We start from the raw sequence: 20442 nt of genomic DNA, 5'->3' as shown, positions 1-20442 counted from the left end.
TGTTAAGTATTCTCAGAGCGTCGGAGACGCTCGAACAGCTTTAAGTTAATAAGGTTACATTGTGTTGCATCTACACTCCACCATTACACTAAGGTTTTTCTGTATAAAACATTGTTCATGGTTTACATGTAAAGGTTAAACATTGTGAGCGTCTGCGCCGCTGGTGATCTCCTCGTGGTCCCGAGCGTCCGCTACGCTATAGCGAACCATAACGTTAGTCGGCAGCCAATAGCGGGCCTGCCGGTGATCTCTTGGCCGTGAGCGAACGTAACGCGTGAGCGTCGCGACTACGGCTAAGCGATTGTTACGCAACGTGCGTACCCTTACGGTACTCCAGACGTCAATAGCGTATAGTGTTCTTAGGCCTCTTAAAGGGTTTTAAGTAAGATAAATATTTAGCTTTATCACCAATCACACCGTACAACCTGTGATCTGAACCCAGTTAACAGCATGATAACAGAGGAGCCTCTGAAAAGATGGCTCACAACAATAATAACCCGATTTTTGTAACAATAACTATGTACAAGTATTGCAGACAATCCGCACTTGGGATGGGCGCCCAGCATCCACTACGGACTACGAGAAATAGAATTATCGGTAAGTAAATTCTTATTTTCTCTGACGTCCTAGTGGATGCTGGGAACTCCGTAAGGACCATGGGGATTATACCAAAGCTCCCAAACGGGCGGGAGAGTGCGGATGACTCTGCAGCACCGAATGAGAGAACTCCAGGTCCTCCTCAGCCAGGGTATCAAATTTGTAGAATTTAGCAAACGTGTTTGCCCCTGACCAAGTAGCTGCTCGGCAAAGTTGTAAAGCCGAGACCCCTCGGGCAGCCGCCCAAGATGAGCCCACCTTCCTTGTGGAATGGGCTTTTACAGATTTTGGCTGTAGCAGGCCTGCCACAGAATGTGCAAGCTGAATTGTACTACAAATCCAACGAGCAATAGTCTGCTTAGAAGCAGGAGCACCCAGCTTGTTGGGTGCATACAGGATAAACAGCGAGTCAGATTTTCTGACTCCAGCCGTCCTGGAAACATATATTTTCAGGGCCCTGACTACGTCCAGCAACTTGGAGTCCTCCAAGTCCCTAGTAGCCGCAGGTACCACAATAGGCTGGTTCAAGTGAAACGCTGAAACCACCTTAGGGAGAAATTGAGGACGAGTCCTCAATTCTGCCCTGTCCGTATGAAAAATTAGGTAAGGGCTTTTATAGGATAAAGCTGCCAATTCTGAGACACGCCTGGCTGAAGCCAGTTCTTTCTGGAAGTAAATCGACAGGGCCGAAATTTGAACCTTAATGGACCCTAATTTTAGGCCCATAGACAGTCCTGTTTGCAGGAAATGCAGGAAACGACCCAGTTGAAATTCCTCTGTAAGGGCCTTCCTGGCCTCGCACCACGCAACATATTTACGCCAAATGCGGTGATAATGCTGTACGGTTACATCCTTCCTGGCTTTGATCAGGGTAGGGATGACTTCATCCGGAATGCCTTTTTCCTTCAGGATCCGGCGTTCAACCGCCATGCCGTCAAACGCAGCCGCGGTAAGTCTTGGAACAGACAGGGTCCCTGTTGGAGCAGGTCCTTTCTTAGAGGTAGAGGCCACGGGTCCTCTGTGAGCATCTCTTGAAGTTCCGGGTACCAAGTCCTTCTTGGCCAATCCGGAGCCACGAGTATAGTCCTTACTCCTCTCCTGCTTATGATTCTCAGTACCTTGGGTATGAGAGGCAGAGGAGGGAACACATACACTGACTGGTACACCCACGGTGTTACCAGAGCGTCCACAGCTATTGCCTGAGGGTCCCTTGACCTGGCGCAATACCTGTCTAGTTTTTTGTTGAGGCGGGACGCCATCATGTCCACCTTTGGTTTTTCCCAACGGTTCACAATCATGTGGAAGACTTCTGGGTGAAGTCCCCACTCTCCCGGGTGGAGGTCGTGTCTGCTGAGGAAGTCTGCTTCCCAGTTGTCCACTCCCGGAATGAACACTGCTGACAGTGCTATCACATGATTTTCCGCCCAGCGAAGAATCCTTGCAACTTCTGCCATTGCCCTCCTGCTTCTTGTGCCGCCCTGTCTGTTTACGTGGGCGACTGCCGTGATGTTGTCTGACTGGATCAGCACCGGCTGACCTTGAAGCAGAGGTCTTGCTAGGCTTAGAGCATTGTAGATGGCCCTTAGCTCCAGGATATTTATGTGAAGTGATGTCTCCAGGCTTGACCACAAGCCCTGGAAATTTCTTCCCTGTGTGACTGCTCCCCAGCCTCTCAGGCTGGCATCCGTGGTCACCAGGACACAGTCCTGAATGCAGAATCTGCGGCCCTCTAGAAGATGAGCACTCTGCAACCACCACAGGAGAGACACCCTTGTCCTTGGTGACAAGATTATCCGCTGATGCATCTGAAGATGCGACCCGGACCATTTGTCTAGCAGATCCCACTGGAAGGTTCTTGTGTGGAAACTGCCGAATGGGATTGCTTCGTAAGAAGCCACCATCTTTCCCAGGACCCTTGTGCATTGATGCACTGAGACTTGGCCTGGTTTTAGGAGATTTCTGACTAGTTCGGATAACTCCCTGGCTTTCTCCTCCGGGAGAAACACCTTTTTCTGGACTGTGTCCAGGATCATCCCTAGGAATAGAAGTCGTGTCGTCGGGATCAGCTGCGATTTTGGAATATTGAGAATCCAACCGTGCTGGCGCAGCACTATCTGAGATAGTGCTACTCCGACTTCCAACTGTTCCCTGGATCTTGCCCTTATCAGGAGATCGTCCAAGTAAGGGATAACTAAAACTCCCTTCCTTCGAAGGAGTATCATCATTTCGGCCATTACCTTGGTAAAGACCCGGGGTGCCGTGGACAATCCAAACGGCAGCGTCTGAAACGGATAGTGACAGTTCTGTACCACAAACCTGAGGTACCCTTGGTGAGAAGGGTAAATTGGGACATGTAGGTAAGCATCTTTGATGTCCAGAGACACCATATAGTCCCCTTCTTACAGGTTTGCAATCACTGCTCTGAGTGACTCCATCTTGAATTTGAACCTTTGTATGTAAGTGTTCAAGGATTTTAGGTTTAAAATTGGTCTCACCGAGCCGTCCGGCTTCGGTACCACAAATAGTGTGGAATAGTACCCCTTTTCCTGTTGTAGGAGGGGTACCTTGATTATCACCTGCTGGGAATATAGCTTGTGAATGGCTTCCAATACTGCCTCCCTGTCTGAGGGAGACGTCGGTAAAGCAGACTTTAGAAAACGGCGAGGGGGAGACGTCTCGAATTCCAATTTGTACCCCTGAGATACCACCTGAAGGATCCAGGGGTCCACTTGCGAGTGGGCCCACTGCGCACTGAACTTCTTGAGACGGGCCCCCACCGTGCCTGAGTCCGCTTGTAAAGCCCCAGCGTCATGCTGAGGACTTTGCGGAGGCGGGAGAGGGCTTTTGTTCCTGGGAACTGGCTGTTTGTTGCAGCCTTTTTCCTCTCCCTCTGCCACGGGGCAGAAATGAGGCGCCTGTTGCCCGCTTGCCCTTATGGGGCCGAAAGGACTGCGCCTGATAATACGGCGTCTTCTTAGGTTGAGAAGCTACCTGGGGTAAAAATGTGGATTTTCCAGCAGTTGCCGTGGCTACCAGGTCTGATAGACCTACCCCAAATAACTCCTCCCCCTTATAAGGCAATACTTCCATGTGCCTTTTAGAATCCGCATCACCTGACCACTGCCGCGTCCATAAACCTCTTCTTGCAGAAATGGACAGCGCGCTAACTCTTGATGCCAGTCGGCAAATATCCCTCTGTGCATCACGCATATATAGAAATGCATCCCTCAAATGCTCTATAGTCAGTAATATACTGTCCCTATCTAGGGTATCAATATTTTCAGTCAGGGAATCCGACCACGCCAGGCCCGCACTGCACATCCAGGCTGAGGCGATTGCTGGTCGCAGTATAACACCCGTGTGAGTGTATATACATTTTAGGATATTCTCCAGCTTTCTATCGGCAGGTTCCTTTAGGGCGGCCGTATCAGGAGAGGGTAGTGCTACCTGTTTAGACAAGCGTGTGAGCGCTTTATCCACCCTAGGGGGTGTTTCCCAACGTGCCCTATCCTCTGGCGGGAAAGGGTACGATGCCAATAACCTTTTAGGAATTATCAGTTTTTTATCGGGGAAAACCCACGCCTCATCACACACTTCATTTAATTCCTCGGATACAGGAAAAACTACAGGCAGTTTTTTCTCACCAAACATAATACCCTTTTTAGTGGTACTTGTATTATCAGAGATATGCAATACATTTTTCATTGCTTCAATCATGTAACGTGTGGCCCTAGTGGAAGTCACGTTCGTCTCCTCATCATCGACACTGGAGTCAGTATCCGTGTCTGTGTCTGCCATTTGAGGTAACGGGCGTTTTAAAGCCCCTGATGGCGTTTGAGACCCCTGGACAGGCACAAGCTGAGTAGCCGGCTGTCTCATGTCGTCAACTGTCTGTCGTAAAGAGCTGACACTGTCACGCAATTCCTTCCATAAGCTCATCCACTCAGGTGTCGACTCGCTAGGGGGTGACAACTCTATAATAGGCAATTGCTCCGCCTCCATCTCATTTTCCTCCTCAAACATGTCGACACAATCGTACCGACACACCGCACACACACAGGGAATGCTCTGATAGAGGACAGGACCCCACTAGCCCTTTGGGGAGACAGAGGGAGAGTATGCCAGCACACACCAGAGCGCTATATATATATATATAGACAGGAATACCACTATAAAATGTGCTTTTCCCTTTATAGCTGCTGTTAGTATCAAAACTGCGCCAAATTAGTGCCCCCCTCTCTTTTTTACCCTTTTCTGTAGTGCAGGACTGCAGGGGAGAGTCAGGGAGACGTCCTTCCAGCGGAGCTGTGATGGAAAATGGCGCCTGTGTGCTGAGGAGATAGGCTCCGCCCCCTTCTCGGCGGCCTTTTCTCCCGCTTTTTGGTGAGTTCTGGCAGGGGTTAAAATACATCCATATAGCCCTGGGGGTTATATGTGGTGTATTTATGCCAGCCAAGGTGTTTACATTGCTGCTCAGAGCGCCCCCCCCTAGCGCCCTGCACCCTCAGTGACCGAAGTGTGAAGTGTGCCTGAGTAACAATGGCGCACAGCTGCAGTGCTGTGCGCTACCTTGTTGAAGACTGATGTCTTCTGCCGCCGATTTTTCCGGACCTCTTCTTGCTTCTGGCTCTGTAAGGGGGCCGGCGGCGCGGCTCTGGGACCGAGCTCCGAGGCTGGGCCTGTGTTCGGTCCCTCTGGAGCTAATGGTGTCCAGTAGCCTAAGAAGCCCAAGCTACCACCACTTAGGTAGGTTCGCTTCTTCTCCCCTTAGTCCCTCGATGCAGTGAGCCTGTTGCCAGCAGGTCTCACTGAAAATAAAAAACCTAAAACTAAACTTTCACTAAGAAGCTCAGGAGAGCCCCTAGTGTGCACCCTTCTCGGCCGGGCACAAAAATCTAACTGAGGCTTGGAGGAGGGTCATAGGGGGAGGAGCCAGTGCACACCAGGTAGTCCTAAAGCTTTACTTTTGTGCCCAGTCTCCTGCGGAGCCGCTATTCCCCATGGTCCTTACGGAGTTCCCAGCATCCACTAGGACGTCAGAGAAATATATAGATACTAGGGTCTCAATCTCTGCTGATAAGGTACCTGTCCACGCTGCCACAGCGCTATAAACCCATGCCGACACAATCGCCGGTCTGAGTAGTGTACCAGAATGTGCACGTTATCTGCAGGATCCCCGAGGATAGCTGTTAAGTCAGCGCTACCTTTTGGGTAAACGTGACAAAGCTTTGTCCACCCTAGGGGAAGATTCCCATCGTATCCTGGCCCTAGTAGGGAAAGGATACTCCCTGAGAATTCTTTTTGGGAAGCTGCAGCTTCTTGTCTGGAGATTCACGCTCTTTTTCTTCATGAGAGGAGGGAAATTTACCTCAGCTTTCTTCCCCTTAAACATGTGTACCCTCGTGTCAGGGACAGATGAGTCATCAGTGATATGCAAAACATCTTTTATTACAATAATCATATATTGAATACTTTTCTGCCATTTTGGCTGTAACTTTGCATTATCGTAGTCGACACTGGAGTCAGACTCCGTGTCGATATCAGTGTCTATTATTTTGGATAGTGATCATTGAGAGACTCTGAAGGTCTCTGCGACATAGGGACAGACATGGGTAGATTCCCTGTCTGTTCTCTAATCTTTTGTGCAATAAATTCACCTTAGCACTTAATTACACATATCCAAACAGGTGTCGGTGTTGTCGACGGAGACACCCTCTCACACACATATTTGCTCCATCTCCTCCTTAGGGGAGCCTTTTACCTCAGACATGTCGACACACACGTACCGACACACCACACACTCAGGGAATGCTCATCTGAAGACAATTCCCCCATAAGGCCCTTTGGAGAGACAGAGAGAGAGTATGCCAGCACACACCCCAGCGCTATTAACCCAGGAATAACACAGTAACTTAATGTTAACCCAGTAGCTGCTGTTTATATTGATTTTTGCGCCTAATTATGTGCCCCCCCTCTCTTTTTACCCTCTTCTACCGTGTAACTGCAGGGGAGAGGCTGGGGAGCTTCCTCTCAGCGGTGCTGTGGAGAAAAAACATGGCGCTGATGAGTGCTGAGGAAGAAGCCCCGCCCCCCTCGAACGGCGGGCTTCTGTCCCGCTTTCATGTACAATTTTTGGCGGGGGCTCATACATATATACAGTGCCCAACTGTATATATGCAAACTTTTGCCAAAGAGGTCTCTAATTGCTGCCCAGGGCGCCCCCCCCCCCCCCCTTACAGTGACCGGAGTATGTGGGTGTAGTTTGGGAGCAATGGCGCACAGCTGCAGTGCTGTGCGCTACCTCAGTGAAGACTGGAGTCTTCTGCCGCCGATTTCGAAGTCTTCTTGCTTCTTTCACCCGGCTTCTGTCTTCCGGCTCTGCGATTGGGATGGCGGCGCGGCTCCGGGATCGGACGACGAGGGTGAGATCCTGTGTACGATCCCTCTGGAGCTAATGGTATCCAGTAGCCTAAGAAGCAGGACCTATCTGCAGAGAGTAGGGCTGCTTCTCTCCCCTCAGTCCCACGATGCAGGGAGTCTGTTGCCAGCAGAGCTCCCTGAAAATAAAAAAACCTAACAAAATACTTTCTTATAGCAAGCTCAGGAGAGCTCACTAAACAGCACCCAGCTCGTCCGGGCACAGATTCAAACTGAGGTCTGGAGGAGGGACATAGAGGGAGGAGCCAGAGCACACCAGAATCTAAATTCTTTCTTAAAGTGCCCATGTCTCCTGCGGAGCCCGTCTATTCCCCATGGTTCTTACGGAGTCCCCAGCATCCACTAGGACGTTCGAGAAATCACCAGTAGTCTCTGAATAGTAGCCTACTATTGCTCCTGACGAAAGTTAAAAGAAACTGAAACGTTGACATGTAGGTCTCCGGACACTATTTATTAGATTTGTGAGTGCCACCGCTCGAACGGTTTTATTAATAATATCTATCTATATCTATACATGGCCAAAGAGCGTGGCACTCCTGGTGACTTGTAACAACAAAACTCGCAGGTAGGCAGTATAAAGTAACAACGTTTCAATGCCGTGTTTATTATGGCATTTTCCTCAGGTATGATACCTGAGGAAAATGCCATAATAAACACGGCATTGAAACGTTGTTACTTTATACTGCCTACCTGCGAGTTTTGTTGTTACAAGTCACCAGGAGTGCCACGCTCTTTGGCCATGTATGTGATTTAACACGGAGGCACCCGGTGCAGTGAATCTTCTAACAGAGAGCCGGATCGTATGGACTGTATATTATATATATATATATATATATATATATATATATATATATATATATATACACACACATATACATATACACAAAGTAACAGGAAAAAATGTATGAGCGCAAAGGACAAGGAAAGGTTAAAAGTCCCGTGGAACTACAAGTCCCAGGCTGAACAAGAATCAACAGTTTCTCACAATCACTGACACCCAGTCTCACTGGTCGATTAGTCTTTATCAGTGTGCACCTCTGGGATTTCCAGCTGTCGCTTCCCCACCAGAGACCCGATTCTGGACGGGTAATGATCCTGCCGAGAAATTTTGAAAGAAGCAGGGAGCGCAATACAACTCAGCATACGTGATTCAGTATCCATACGTCAGACCACGCCCATACGCGTTTTGTCATCAGACTTCGTAAGAAGCCCACTGACGAAGTCTGATGACGAAACGCGTATGGGCGTGGTCTGACGTATGGATACTGAATCACGTATGCTGAGTTGTATTGTGGGATAATTTCATGCTGGTTATACAAGCGGTGGTTTAACCGCCTTTTATGGTACGGGTTTTATTTGATCATCGTATTTGGATGTGTTATAAATAAATTGTTACACTTTTAATGCACTATTGGCGCTCCCTGCTTCTTTCAAAATTTCTCGGCATATATATATATATATATACACACACACACACACACACACACACACACACACACACACACACGGCGAGAGAGATCTCTAGTTACAATATAAGCACAAACCCTCAAAATACGGCAAAAAACAGTGTGCATGGATTAACATTTATTTGAAACTAATTTTACCAGAGATGCTCATTCAAGACAGACATAAATGTAATTCCATACATCTAAGCAGAATGCCAGTGTTACAATAAAGGAGTCAGTGTTTACCATGAATGCTGAGCCCCTCCTCCTTGTATATGGAATAAAGCCGAAACGCTTCTTCTAGCTCCATCTGGGAAGAAATCGTGCAGGGATCGCCTGGTTGAAAAAAAGAAGAAAAAAAAAAAACATTATGTTTAGCACATCATTCTATAGAAGGAATAAAAAATAAAAAAAACACTACTGACAGAACAGTGGGTTTGGTTATTGATTAGGTAAATATGGAAGTGGAAGTTACATTGTATGAACAGTTTCCTTTATTAATATAACTGAACCTACATCAGTGGTGGACAAACTAATATAGAATTCAGGAGACAGGCAGTCATAATTAGGAGACAGCAGCAGCCCAGTCCACTTCTGCAGCGTGATGCGCCCTCTCAGTACCCAGGCTGTACATAACAGCCCTGTAAATATTGTTATTTATGGATTACACTGAAACAGCACAATGAAAAGTTTTGTTTGAAATTATCAAAAACTAACATACTGTCACTGGCCTAGACTGAGGGTGTTGTGGACTCGGGGATTCTTCCGATGGTTGGGAAGAGGAACCACAACTGAGCTGGAACAGGGGTGGCCTAATATTGGATTTCCTCATACAGGACGCTGACAGTAAGGTTTGGTGAAATATTGAAGAGCTTTATTGCAGGAACAGAACAACTTAAAGTCATATATCATAAAGGAACTTATGAGGGAATGTCCAGACCCATTGAAGGGTTTTGTGAGCAATATTAGAGATGCTGGTGACTGAAGGAACTGTGGGTGATGTTTAAAAGTCACTGATAACTTGAAGAACTTGCAAATAGTGGTTAAAGACACAGATGGTTAAAGAACTTGTGAGCGGAGATTAAGACACTGGTAATTTGAAGAACTTAAGTGCAGAGGTTTAGGACGCTGATGATTTGTAGAAGTAAGAGCGGTGACTGAGACGCTGATGTGAAGAACTGAAGTGCAGAGGTTTAAGACGCTGTTGATTTGTAGAACTTGAGAACGGTGACTGAGACGCTGATGATGTGAAGAACTGAAGTGCAGTGGTTTAAGACGCTGTTGATTTGTAGAACTTGAGAACGGTGACTGAGACGCTGATGGTGTGAAGAACTTAAGTGCAGTGGTTTAAGACGCTGGTAATTCGTAGAACTTGAGAACGGTGATTTAGGGCCCGCAGCCCACGCTGATTCCTAGGAGCACTGGTGACTGGACCGCAGAGAGACACACCGGCCGCTGAATACACTGGAACCGGTGCAGCGAACTGGCACCTGGAAATGCCGGAGACACTGGAGTACAACTTCAGAGATCCTTGCCGGGAACAAGAGCGCTGGCATCCACGTCAGGGAGAGACGATACTCAGGCGCTGAGGCTCTGTCCGGCGTCTGACTTTGAATCTCCCGCCACCGCTGGATTGGCGGAGCAGTCTGATGACGTCACCTGCCCCCCGTCCACGTGATGCCGGGTGTCATGGCGGCGCCCATGCCCTGGAGAACCGCCGGGAGCCGCGCCAGCCAGACGTCGGAGCCCGTGGCCCACCGAAGGCGGAGGCCGCAACACAGACCAGCAGACACGCAGGGGTAAGCGCGGCGAACGCCGCCTCTGGCGTGTGACACATAATATAAGTAAAAAAATTCGTTTTTATAGCTGTTCATATGATTCATCTGAAGTTATAATGTAATATATACAGTATTTCAGAACACGCTGTGGTATGGCTTTCTAAAAACAGTAGTAAAAGACTAGATCCGAATATGCAATAGTTTTGTTATCTTTTCAGGTACACATCTCCTTTATGCCTAGTCAAAAAATGTCCAAATCCCACCTCACTTCAACTTCCCACCTGCAGGTACCAGCGTTTAGGGCCGTAACTAGGGTGGGCGGTCAGTGCGCCAGAACAGAGCGCAAATGTCCAGTAAGTAAAACCGAACGTATCCACCAGCGATCGCCGCTGTCTATGTGTCGCTGCCTCGACCTGCTGCGATATGTACCGCCCACTGCACTGTATAATAGTAGCAGTATGCCCAGCTACTTCGCTGCCGAGCACACCCCTACCATTACACATTGCAGCAGGCAGCACTGCAGCTGCCTGACCCTTTTGGTCTGCCCCCTCCCACTTCCCTGCAGGGTCTTTTGAGACTGAGAAATGTCATGACATCTCTCACAGCCCATGGCACAATTAGGGTTTTTCGATTTCATAAGGGATGGTGCATACCTGAAAGTGGGCGTGCCCAGACATAGAAGGCAGTTTTGTTCCAATTTAGTAGGCCTGAATGTTAGAAAAGGTTTCTGCCCAAAATCTGACTAAGCTAAGGGGTTATTATTTATAGTAATGCCGGTTCTCAATGGCCACAAATAATAGGCATATCAGGTCAAATGTTTTTTCTAGTTAAGTGGGTTCAACATGCAGCCCTACAGCCACTGCATAACCACACATCCAAGCATGCCCTGCCACAGTGCTGCTATTAGGGAATACTAAAACTGCAGCAGGGCATGCCGAGATGCGCAACCCCACAACAACCGGAGAGCCGCATGTTGAACACCCTGGTTAATTTATCAAATTCTCACCTCATGTACTAAATGCCTGTACCCTACTCCATGCGTGTGCTCTTGAATAGATTTGGGTTGTATAATTGCATCTTGCAATGCGTATTTGGTGCGAATATCATGACCACTTTGCACTACAATGTTACTATTGACAAATTAGCCTCTTCGACTTTATTATAAGTAGATCACTAACCGCTTCTTGTGAGGGAAGCCTCAGAGGATGGTGATGGTGGAAGCTTGACTAGAATGGATGTTTGTATATAACTGAACTTATTTGTTTATTTAGAATTTCTATTTCCACTTTAATTAAGGTGAGGCCGAGGGATGCAAACCAACCACCAATAGTGTGTTAGGTTCCCAGGGCAAGACAGGCGCCCCCAGCTTCCTAGGCAAGACGGGTGCCCCTGGCACCCAGCGCAAGGCAGGTGCCCCCAACACAGTGGGCAAGGCAGATGCCCCCACCAACCCAGGAAAAGCAGGCGCCTCCCACCATCACCACCTGAGAGGCATCTGTTCCCCCACAATTACCACCTGAAATGCATGCCCCACCACCATCAGATAGGCATGAGGCCGCACCACAACTAGAAAGGTATGCGCCCCTACCACTGGAAAGGCATGCACCCTCACCACCATCAGAGAATTGCTTGCAGACACAATGTTTTATTTACAAATACGATTTTATTTTTATCAACATGTTTGTTGCATAATGATACTATACTATCTTTGGAATGTGTAATTGGAAGCATTGTTAAATGTGTCAGATAAGAATACTATATACAGGTTGAGTATCCCATATCGAAAATGCTTGGGACCAGAAGTATTTTGGATATCAGATTTTTCCATATTTTGGAATAATTGCATACCATCATGAGATATCATGGTGATGGGACCTAAGTCTAAGCACAGAATGCATTTAGGTTTCATTTACACCTTATACACACAGTCTGAAGGTCATTTAATACAATATTTTTAATACTTTTGTGTATTAAACAGAGTTTGTGTACAATGAGCCATCAGAAAACAAAAGTTTCACTATCTCAGTCTCACTCAAGAAATTCTGTATTTCAGAATATTTGGATATTGGATACTCAACCCTGTATTCATTATTTCCTGGCACGGGCACACACACAGCTTTCATATTGGAAATTAAGATGCATTTGGGGGGTTATAGGAAACTGACCTTTTAAATGATTGAAAGTTCTATGATCTTTAGTGGTCATGAAAAGGCTAAACATTCCATAATATATGCAAACAAAATAGAACAGCTGGAGACAGAACTGCACTTTCTAAGCACACATTCTCCTATCTCATGGTAAGGCTCCAGTCTCTTCTTCCTGGCAGCTACTCTGTGATCAAGTGCGCTAATTGAGTGCTCACATACACACACACAGCAAACTTGGTAGAAGAACCTGCTACCGCTGAGCATGTGCAGCAGCTCCACTCTGTCCATTAAACTGCATGTTGTGACGACAGCTCTAGTAATAAATTACATTCTATTGCTATTGAGGTCATAATTTGAGCCATTGGCCAAGAGGAAGGGGGGTGTTAAAATCTTCTGCCGCCTCACTCAGTGCTGCTGCACTCACTACCCTCAGTACACTGCTGCTCCGCTAGAGAATTTCCGGGCAGCCATACCATTTTCTTATGCCTCTGCTGTGCTCTGATAGGGAGAGCTGGTGCCTGGTAGTTTGCACAAACTCTGTTATTCATCAGTGAGGACAGTTGTGCTGCACCACGGGACAGGCTGCTAGTGTGTACTGTAGCTGGGAGCATACAGCTGTACACGGCTACATGCTAGAGCATTGATAAGCGGGTGGTCAGGCCGCTTCCCATTATGCAGAGGTGTGAGGCAGAGGGCCAAGTAGGATTGCCTCACGGGCCGTATCCGGCTCGCGGTCCACCCCTTATGTAAAGGATTAATGGGGTAAGGATGGCGTATAGAAGAAGATACAGCAAAGGAAATGGATGCTTCTTTATATCTGGTCTGACATGTTATAGAGTGTAAATAATATAGTAAAGCCTGCCATAACCTGGTAATCAGGATATCCCAACATTGACCATTTGAGGATTTCCATCTGTGGGACAGGTCAAATATGAATTCATATGGACAGGAGTAATAACACCCTGAATATATGAATGATTAGGTGTCGAAGCAAAGCGCAGGTTACTGGTAGATCGGAGGCGGCAAGAGGGAGAATATTTTGAGTTAAAATGTATATATAATAACCAGAATTTAGCTGGGGTCTGGTGTACTTAAGCATAAACAAGACAGGCTATTTATTCATTGTGTTTGCAAATTAGTTGATTGTTTAAAAAAATGGATCTGCTCAATTTCAGCATGTACTGCAAAATGGTTTTACATGTTTTTTAAGCCCACATTCAGTTCTGCAGCTACTTTAGAACCTTAGTCAAAATAAGGGAAACGTGACACAGCTTTCATGTTTTATGTGAGAATATTAGGATTCAAATATGTAGGTAGCTGCTAAAACCATACATTAAATATTAATGTTTCCTAACAAGTTCAAAGCACATAAAACATAACTGAAAGCACTGTGCTTGGGTAAAAGGAATACATTTGAAGGCAGCATCACTTGAATATTAGCAAACATTCCCATACATTTCCACAATACAGGAGACGTCAAGCAGCAGGGCTTGCTGTGTAAAGCAGCTACACTACTATCTAGAGATGAGCGCCGGAAATTTTTCGGGTTTTGTGTTTTGGTTTTGGGTTCGGTTCCGCGGCCGTGTTTTGGGTTCGACCGCGTTTTGGCAAAACCTCACCGAATTTTTTTTGTCGGATTCGGGTGTGTTTTGGATTCGGGTGTTTTTTTCAAAAAACCCTAAAAAACAGCTTAAATCATAGAATTTGGGGGTCATTTTGATCCCAAAGTATTATTAACCTCAAAAACCATAATTTACACTCATTTTCAGTCTATTCTGAATACCTCACACCTCACAATATTATTTTTAGTCCTAAAATTTGCACCGAGGTCGCTGTGTGAGTAAGATAAGCGACCCTAGTGGCCGACACAAACACCGGGCCCATCTAGGAGTGGCACTGCAGTGTCACGCAGGATGTCCCTTCCAAAAAACCCTCCCCAAACAGCACATGACGCAAAGAAAAAAAGAGGCGCAATGAGGTAGCTGACTGTGTGAGTAAGATAAGCGACCCTAGTGGCCGACACAAACACCGGGCCCATCTAGGAGTGGCACTGCAGTGTCACGCAGGATGTCCCTTCCAAAAAACCCTCCCCAAACAGCACATGACGCAAAGAAAAAAAGAGGCGCAATGAGGTAGCTGACTGTGTGAGTTAGATAAGCGACCCTAGTGGCCGACACAAACACCGGGCCCATCTAGGAGTGGCACTGCAGTGTCACGCAGGATGGCCCTTCCAAAAAACCCTCCCCAAACAGCACATGACGCAAAGAAAAAAAGAGGCGCAATGAGGTAGCTGACTGTGTGAGTAAGATAAGCGACCCTAGTGGCCGACACAAACACCGGGCCCATCTAGGAGTGGCACTGCAGTGTTACGCAGGATGGCCCTTCCAAAAAACCCTCCCCAAACAGCACATGACGCAAAGAAAAATAAAAGAAAAAAGAGGTGCAAGATGGAATTGTCCTTGGGCCCTCCCACCCACCCTTATGTTGTATAAACAGGACATGCACACTTTAACCAACCCATCATTTCAGTGACAGGGTCTGCCACACGACTGTGACTGATATGACGGGTTGGTTTGGACCCCCCCCAAAAAATAAGCAATTAATCTCTCCTTGCACAAACTGGCTCTACAGAGGCAAGATGTCCACCTCATCATCATCCTCCGATATATCACCGTGTACATCCCCCTCCTCACAGATTATCAATTCGTCCCCACTGGAATCCACCATCTCAGCTCCCTGTGTACTTTGTGGAGGCAATTGCTGCTGGTCAATGTCTCCGCGGAGGAATTGATTATAATTCATTTTAATGAACATCATCTTCTCCACATTTTCTGGATGTAACCTCGTACGCCGATTGCTGACAAGGTGAGCGGCGGCACTAAACACTCTTTCGGAGTACACACTTGTGGGAGGGCAACTTAGGTAGAATAAAGCCAGTTTGTGCAAGGGCCTCCAAATTGCCTCTTTTTCCTGCCAGTATAAGTACGGACTGTGTGACGTGCCTACTTGGATGCGGTCACTCATATAATCCTCCACCATTCTTTCAATGTTGAGAGAATCATATGCAGTGACAGTAGACGACATGTCCGTAATCGTTGTCAGGTCCTTCAGTCCGGACCAGATGTCAGCATCAGCAGTCGCTCCAGACTGCCCTGCATCACCGCCAGCGGGTGGGCTCGGAATTCTGAGCCTTTTCCTCGCACCCCCAGTTGCGGGAGAATGTGAAGGAGGAGATGTTGACAGGTCGCGTTCCGCTTGACTTGACAATTTTCTCACCAGCAGGTCTTTCAACCCCAGCAGACTTGTGTCTGCCGGAAAGAGAGATCCAAGGTAGGTTTTAAATCTAGGATCGAGCACGGTGGCCAAAATGTAGTGCTCTGATTTCAACAGATTGACCACCCGTGAATCCTTGTTAAGCGAATTAAGGGCTCCATCCACAAGTCCCACATGCCTAGCGGAATCGCTCCGTGTTAGCTCCTCCTTCAATGTCTCCAGCTTCTTCTGCAAAAGCCTGATGAGGGGAATGACCTGACTCAGGCTGGCAGTGTCTGAACTGACTTCACGTGTGGCAAGTTCAAAGGGCATCAGAACCTTGCACAACGTTGAAATCATTCTCCACTGCACTTGAGACAGGTGCATTCCACCTCCTATATCGTGCTCAATTGTATAGGCTTGAATGGCCTTTTGCTGCTCCTCCAACCTCTGAAGCATATAGAGGGTTGAATTCCACCTCGTTACCACTTCTTGCTTCAGATGATGGCAGGGCAGGTTCAGTAGTTTTTGGTGGTGCTCCAGTCTTCTGTACGTGGTGCCTGTACGCCGAAAGTGTCCCGCAATTCTTCTGGCCACCGACAGCATCTCTTGCACGCCCCTGTCGTTTTTTAAAAATTCTGCACCACCAAATTCAAGGTATGTGCAAAACATGGGACGTGCTGGAATTTGCCCATATTTAATGCACACACAATATTGCTGGCGTTGTCCGATGCCACAAATCCACAGGAGAGTCCAATTGGGGTAAGCCATTCTGCGATGATCTTCCTCAGTTGCCGTAAGAGGTTTTTAGCTGTGTGCGTATTCTGGAAAGCGGTGATACAAAGCGTAGCCTGCCTAGGAAAGAGTTGGCGTTTGCGAGATGCTGCTACTGGTGCCGCCGCTGCTGTTCTTGCGGCGGGAGTCCATACATCTACCCAGTGGGCTGTCACAGTCATATAGTCCTGACCCTGCCCTGCTCCACTTGTCCACATGTCCGTGGTTAAGTGGACATTGGGTACAACTGCATTTTTTAGGACACTGGTGAGTCTTTTTCTGACGTCCGTGTACATTCTCGGTATCGCCTGCCTACAGAAGTGGAACCTAGATGGTATTTGGTAACGGGGGCACACTGCCTCAATAAATTGTCTAGTTCCCTGTGAACTAACGGCGGATACCGGACGCACGTCTAACACCAACATAGTTGTCAAGGCCTCAGTTATCCGCTTTGCAGCAGGATGACTGCTGTGATATTTCATCTTCCTCGCAAAGGACTGTTGGACAGTCAATTGCTTACTGGAAGTAGTACAAGTGGGCTTACAACTTCCCCTCTGGGATGACCATCGACTCCCAGCAGCAACAACAGCAGCGCCAGCAGCAGTAGGCGTTACACGCAAGGATGCATCGGAGGAATCCCAGGCAGGAGAGGACTCGTCAGAATTGCCAGTGACATGGCCTGCAGGACTATTGGCATTCCTGGGGAAGGAGGAAATTGACACTGAGGGAGTTGGTGGGGTGGTTTGCGTGAGCTTGGTTACAAGAGGAAGGGATTTACTGGTCAGTGGACTGCTTCCGCTGTCGCCCAAAGTTTTTGAACTTGTCACTGACTTATTATGAATGCGCTGCAGGTGACGTATAAGGGAGGATGTTCCGAGGTGGTTAACGTCCTTACCCCTACTTATTACAGCTTGACAAAGGGAACACACGGCTTGACAAATGTTGTCCGCATTTCTGGTGAAATACTTCCACACCGAAGAGCTGATTTTTTTGGTATTTTCACCAGGCATGTCAACGGCCATATTCCTCCCACGGACAACAGGTGTCTCCCCGGGTGCCTGACTTAAACAAACCACCTCACCATCAGAATCCTCCTGGTCAATTTCCTCCCCAGCGCCAGCAACACCCATATCCTCCTCATCCTGGTGTACTTCAACACTGACATCTTCAATCTGACTATCAGGAACTGGACTGCGGGTGCTCCTTCCAGCACTTGCAGGGGGCGTGCAAATGGTGGAAGGCGCATGCTCTTCACGTCCAGTGTTGGGAAGGTCAGGCATCGCAACCGACACAATTGGACTCTCCTTGTGGATTTGGGATTTCGAAGAACGCACAGTTCTTTGCGGTGCTTTTGCCAGCTTGAGTCTTTTCAGTTTTCTAGCGAGAGGCTGAGTGCTTCCATCCTCATGTGAAGCTGAACCACTAGCCATGAACATAGGCCAGGGCCTCAGCCGTTCCTTGCCACTCCGTGTGGTAAATGGCATATTGGCAAGTTTACGCTTCTCCTCCGACAATTTTATTTTAGGTTTTGGAGTCCTTTTTTTACTGATATTTGGTGTTTTGGATTTGACATGCTCTGTACTATGACATTGGGCATCGGCCTTGGCAGACGACGTTGCTGGCATTTCATCGTCTCGGCCATGACTAGTGGCAGCAGCTTCAGCACGAGGTGGAAGTGGATCTTGATCTTTCCCTAATTTTGGAACCTCAACATTTTTGTTCTCCATATTTTAATAGGCACAACTAAAAGGCACCTCAGGTAAACAATGGAGATGGATACTAGTATACAATTATGGATGGACTGCCGAGTGCCGACACAGAGGTAGCTACAGCCGTGGACTATTGTACTGTACTGTGTCTGCTGCTAATATAGACTGGATGATAATGAGATGTAGTATGTATGTATAAAGAAGAAAAAAAAACCACGGGTAGGTGGTATACAATTATGGACGGACTGCCGAGTGCCGACACAGAGGTAGCTACAGCCGTGGACTACCGTACTGTGTCTGCTGCTAATATAGACTGGTTGATAATGAGATGTAGTATGTATAAAGAAGAAAGAAAAAAAAAACCACGGGTAGGTGGTATACAATTATGGACGGACAGCCGAGTGCCGACACAGAGGTAGCTACAGCCGTGGACTACCGTACTGTACTGTGTCTGCTGCTAATATAGACTGGTTGATAAAGAGATGTAGTATGTATGTATAAAGAAGAAAGAAAAAAAAACCACGGGTAGGTGGTATACAATTATGGATGGACTGCCGAGTGCCGACACAGAGGTAGCTACAGCCGTGGACTACTGTACTGTGTCTGCTGCTAATATAGACTGGTTGATAAAGAGATGTAGTATGTATGTATAAAGAAGAAAAAAAAACCACGGGTAGGTGGTATACAATTATGGACGGACTGCCGAGTGCCGACACAGAGGTAGCTACAGCCGTGGACTACCGTACTGTACTGTGTCTGCTGCTAATATAGACTGGTTGATAAAGAGATGTAGTATGTATGTATAAAGAAGAAAGAAAAAAAAAACACGGGTAGGTGGTATACAATTATGGATGGACTGCCGAGTGCCGACACAGAGGTAGCTACAGCCGTGGACTACTGTACTGTGTCTGCTGCTAATATAGACTGGTTGATAAAGAGATGTAGTATGTATGTATAAAGAAGAAAGAAAAAAAAACCACGGGTAGGTGGTATACAATTATGGACGGACTGCCGAGTGCCGACACAGAGGTAGCTACAGCCGTGGACTACCGTACTGTACTGTGTCTGCTGCTAATATAGACTGGTTGATAAAGAGATGTAGTATGTATGTATAAAGAAGAAAGAAAAAAAAACCACGGGTAGGTGGTATACAATTATGGATGGACTGCCGAGTGCCGACACAGAGGTAGCTACAGCCGTGGACTACTGTACTGTGTCTGCTGCTAATATAGACTGGTTGATAAAGAGATGTAGTATGTATGTATAAAGAAGAAAGAAAAAAAAACCACGGGTAGGTGGTATACAATTATGGATGGACTGCAGAGTGCCGACACAGAGGTAGCTACAGCCGTGAACTACCGTACTGTGTCTGCTGCGACTGGATGATAAATAATGATATAAAAAATATATATATCTCACTACTGCAGCCGGACAGGTATATATTATATAATGACGGACCTGCTGGACACTGTCTGTCAGCAGAATGAGTTTTTTATAGAATAAAAAAAAAAACACCACACAAGTCACACGACGAGTGTTTAACTTTTTCAGGCAATCACAATATAGTATACTACTAACTATACTGGTGGTCAGTGTGGTCAGGTCACTGGTCAGTCACACTGGCAGTGGCACTCCTGCAGCAAAAGTGTGCACTGTTTAATTTTAATAATATGTACTCCTGGCTCCTGCTATAACCTATAACTGGCACTGCTCCCCAGTCTCCCCCACAATTATAAGCTGTGTGAGCACAGTCAGATATATACATAGATGATGCAGCACACTGGGCTGAGCAGTGCACACAGATATGGTATGTGACTGAGTCACTGTGTATCGTTTTTTTCAGGCAGAGAACGGATTATATTAAATAAAACTGCACTGTCTGGTGGTCACTGTGGTCAGTCACTACTAAACTCTGCACTCTCTACAGTACTCCTAAGCTCCAGTAAATCAAGTGTCTCTGTCTCAAATCAATCTCACTCTCTCTCTTCTAATCTAAATGGAGAGGACGCCAGCCACGTCCTCTCCCTATCAATCCCAATGCACGTGTGAAAATGGCGGCGACGCGCGGCTCCTTATATAGAATCCGAGTCTCGCGAGAATCCGACAGCGTCATGATGACTTTCGGGCGCGCTCGGGTTAACCGAGCAAGGCGGGAAGATCCGAGTCGCTCGGACCCGTGAAAAAAAACATGAAGTTCGGGCGGGTTCGGATTCCGAGGAACCGAACCCGCTCATCTCTACTACTATCCAGCCCAATGTTTATTTATGCTTTTTAAATCACACCAAGTACCATCTACCTTCAC

General features: G+C 47.1%; 1 protein-coding gene across 5 annotated transcripts in view; it reads right to left on the bottom strand.

Moving 5' to 3' along the window:
- PRKCZ (protein kinase C zeta) overlaps positions 1-20442 on the bottom strand; it is a 646661-nt gene that overhangs the window by 453996 nt on the left and 172223 nt on the right. For 4 of the 5 annotated variants that reach the window (XM_063943062.1, XM_063943064.1, XM_063943066.1 and 1 more), the window contains one exon: positions 8727-8816. The exons of the other annotated variant lie outside the window; for it this stretch is intronic. In XM_063943062.1, the coding sequence (XP_063799132.1) occupies positions 8727-8816 (90 nt within the window). The remainder of the gene's footprint in view (positions 1-8726; positions 8817-20442) is intronic. 5 annotated transcript variants of the gene reach the window in all.

This window comes from Pseudophryne corroboree, chromosome 10, assembly GCF_028390025.1.
Source record: "Pseudophryne corroboree isolate aPseCor3 chromosome 10, aPseCor3.hap2, whole genome shotgun sequence".
NCBI classification, from domain to species: Eukaryota; Metazoa; Chordata; class Amphibia; order Anura; family Myobatrachidae; genus Pseudophryne; species Pseudophryne corroboree.
Note: the sequence above shows the minus strand (reverse complement) of the source record. Positions and strands in the feature narration are given on the sequence as shown.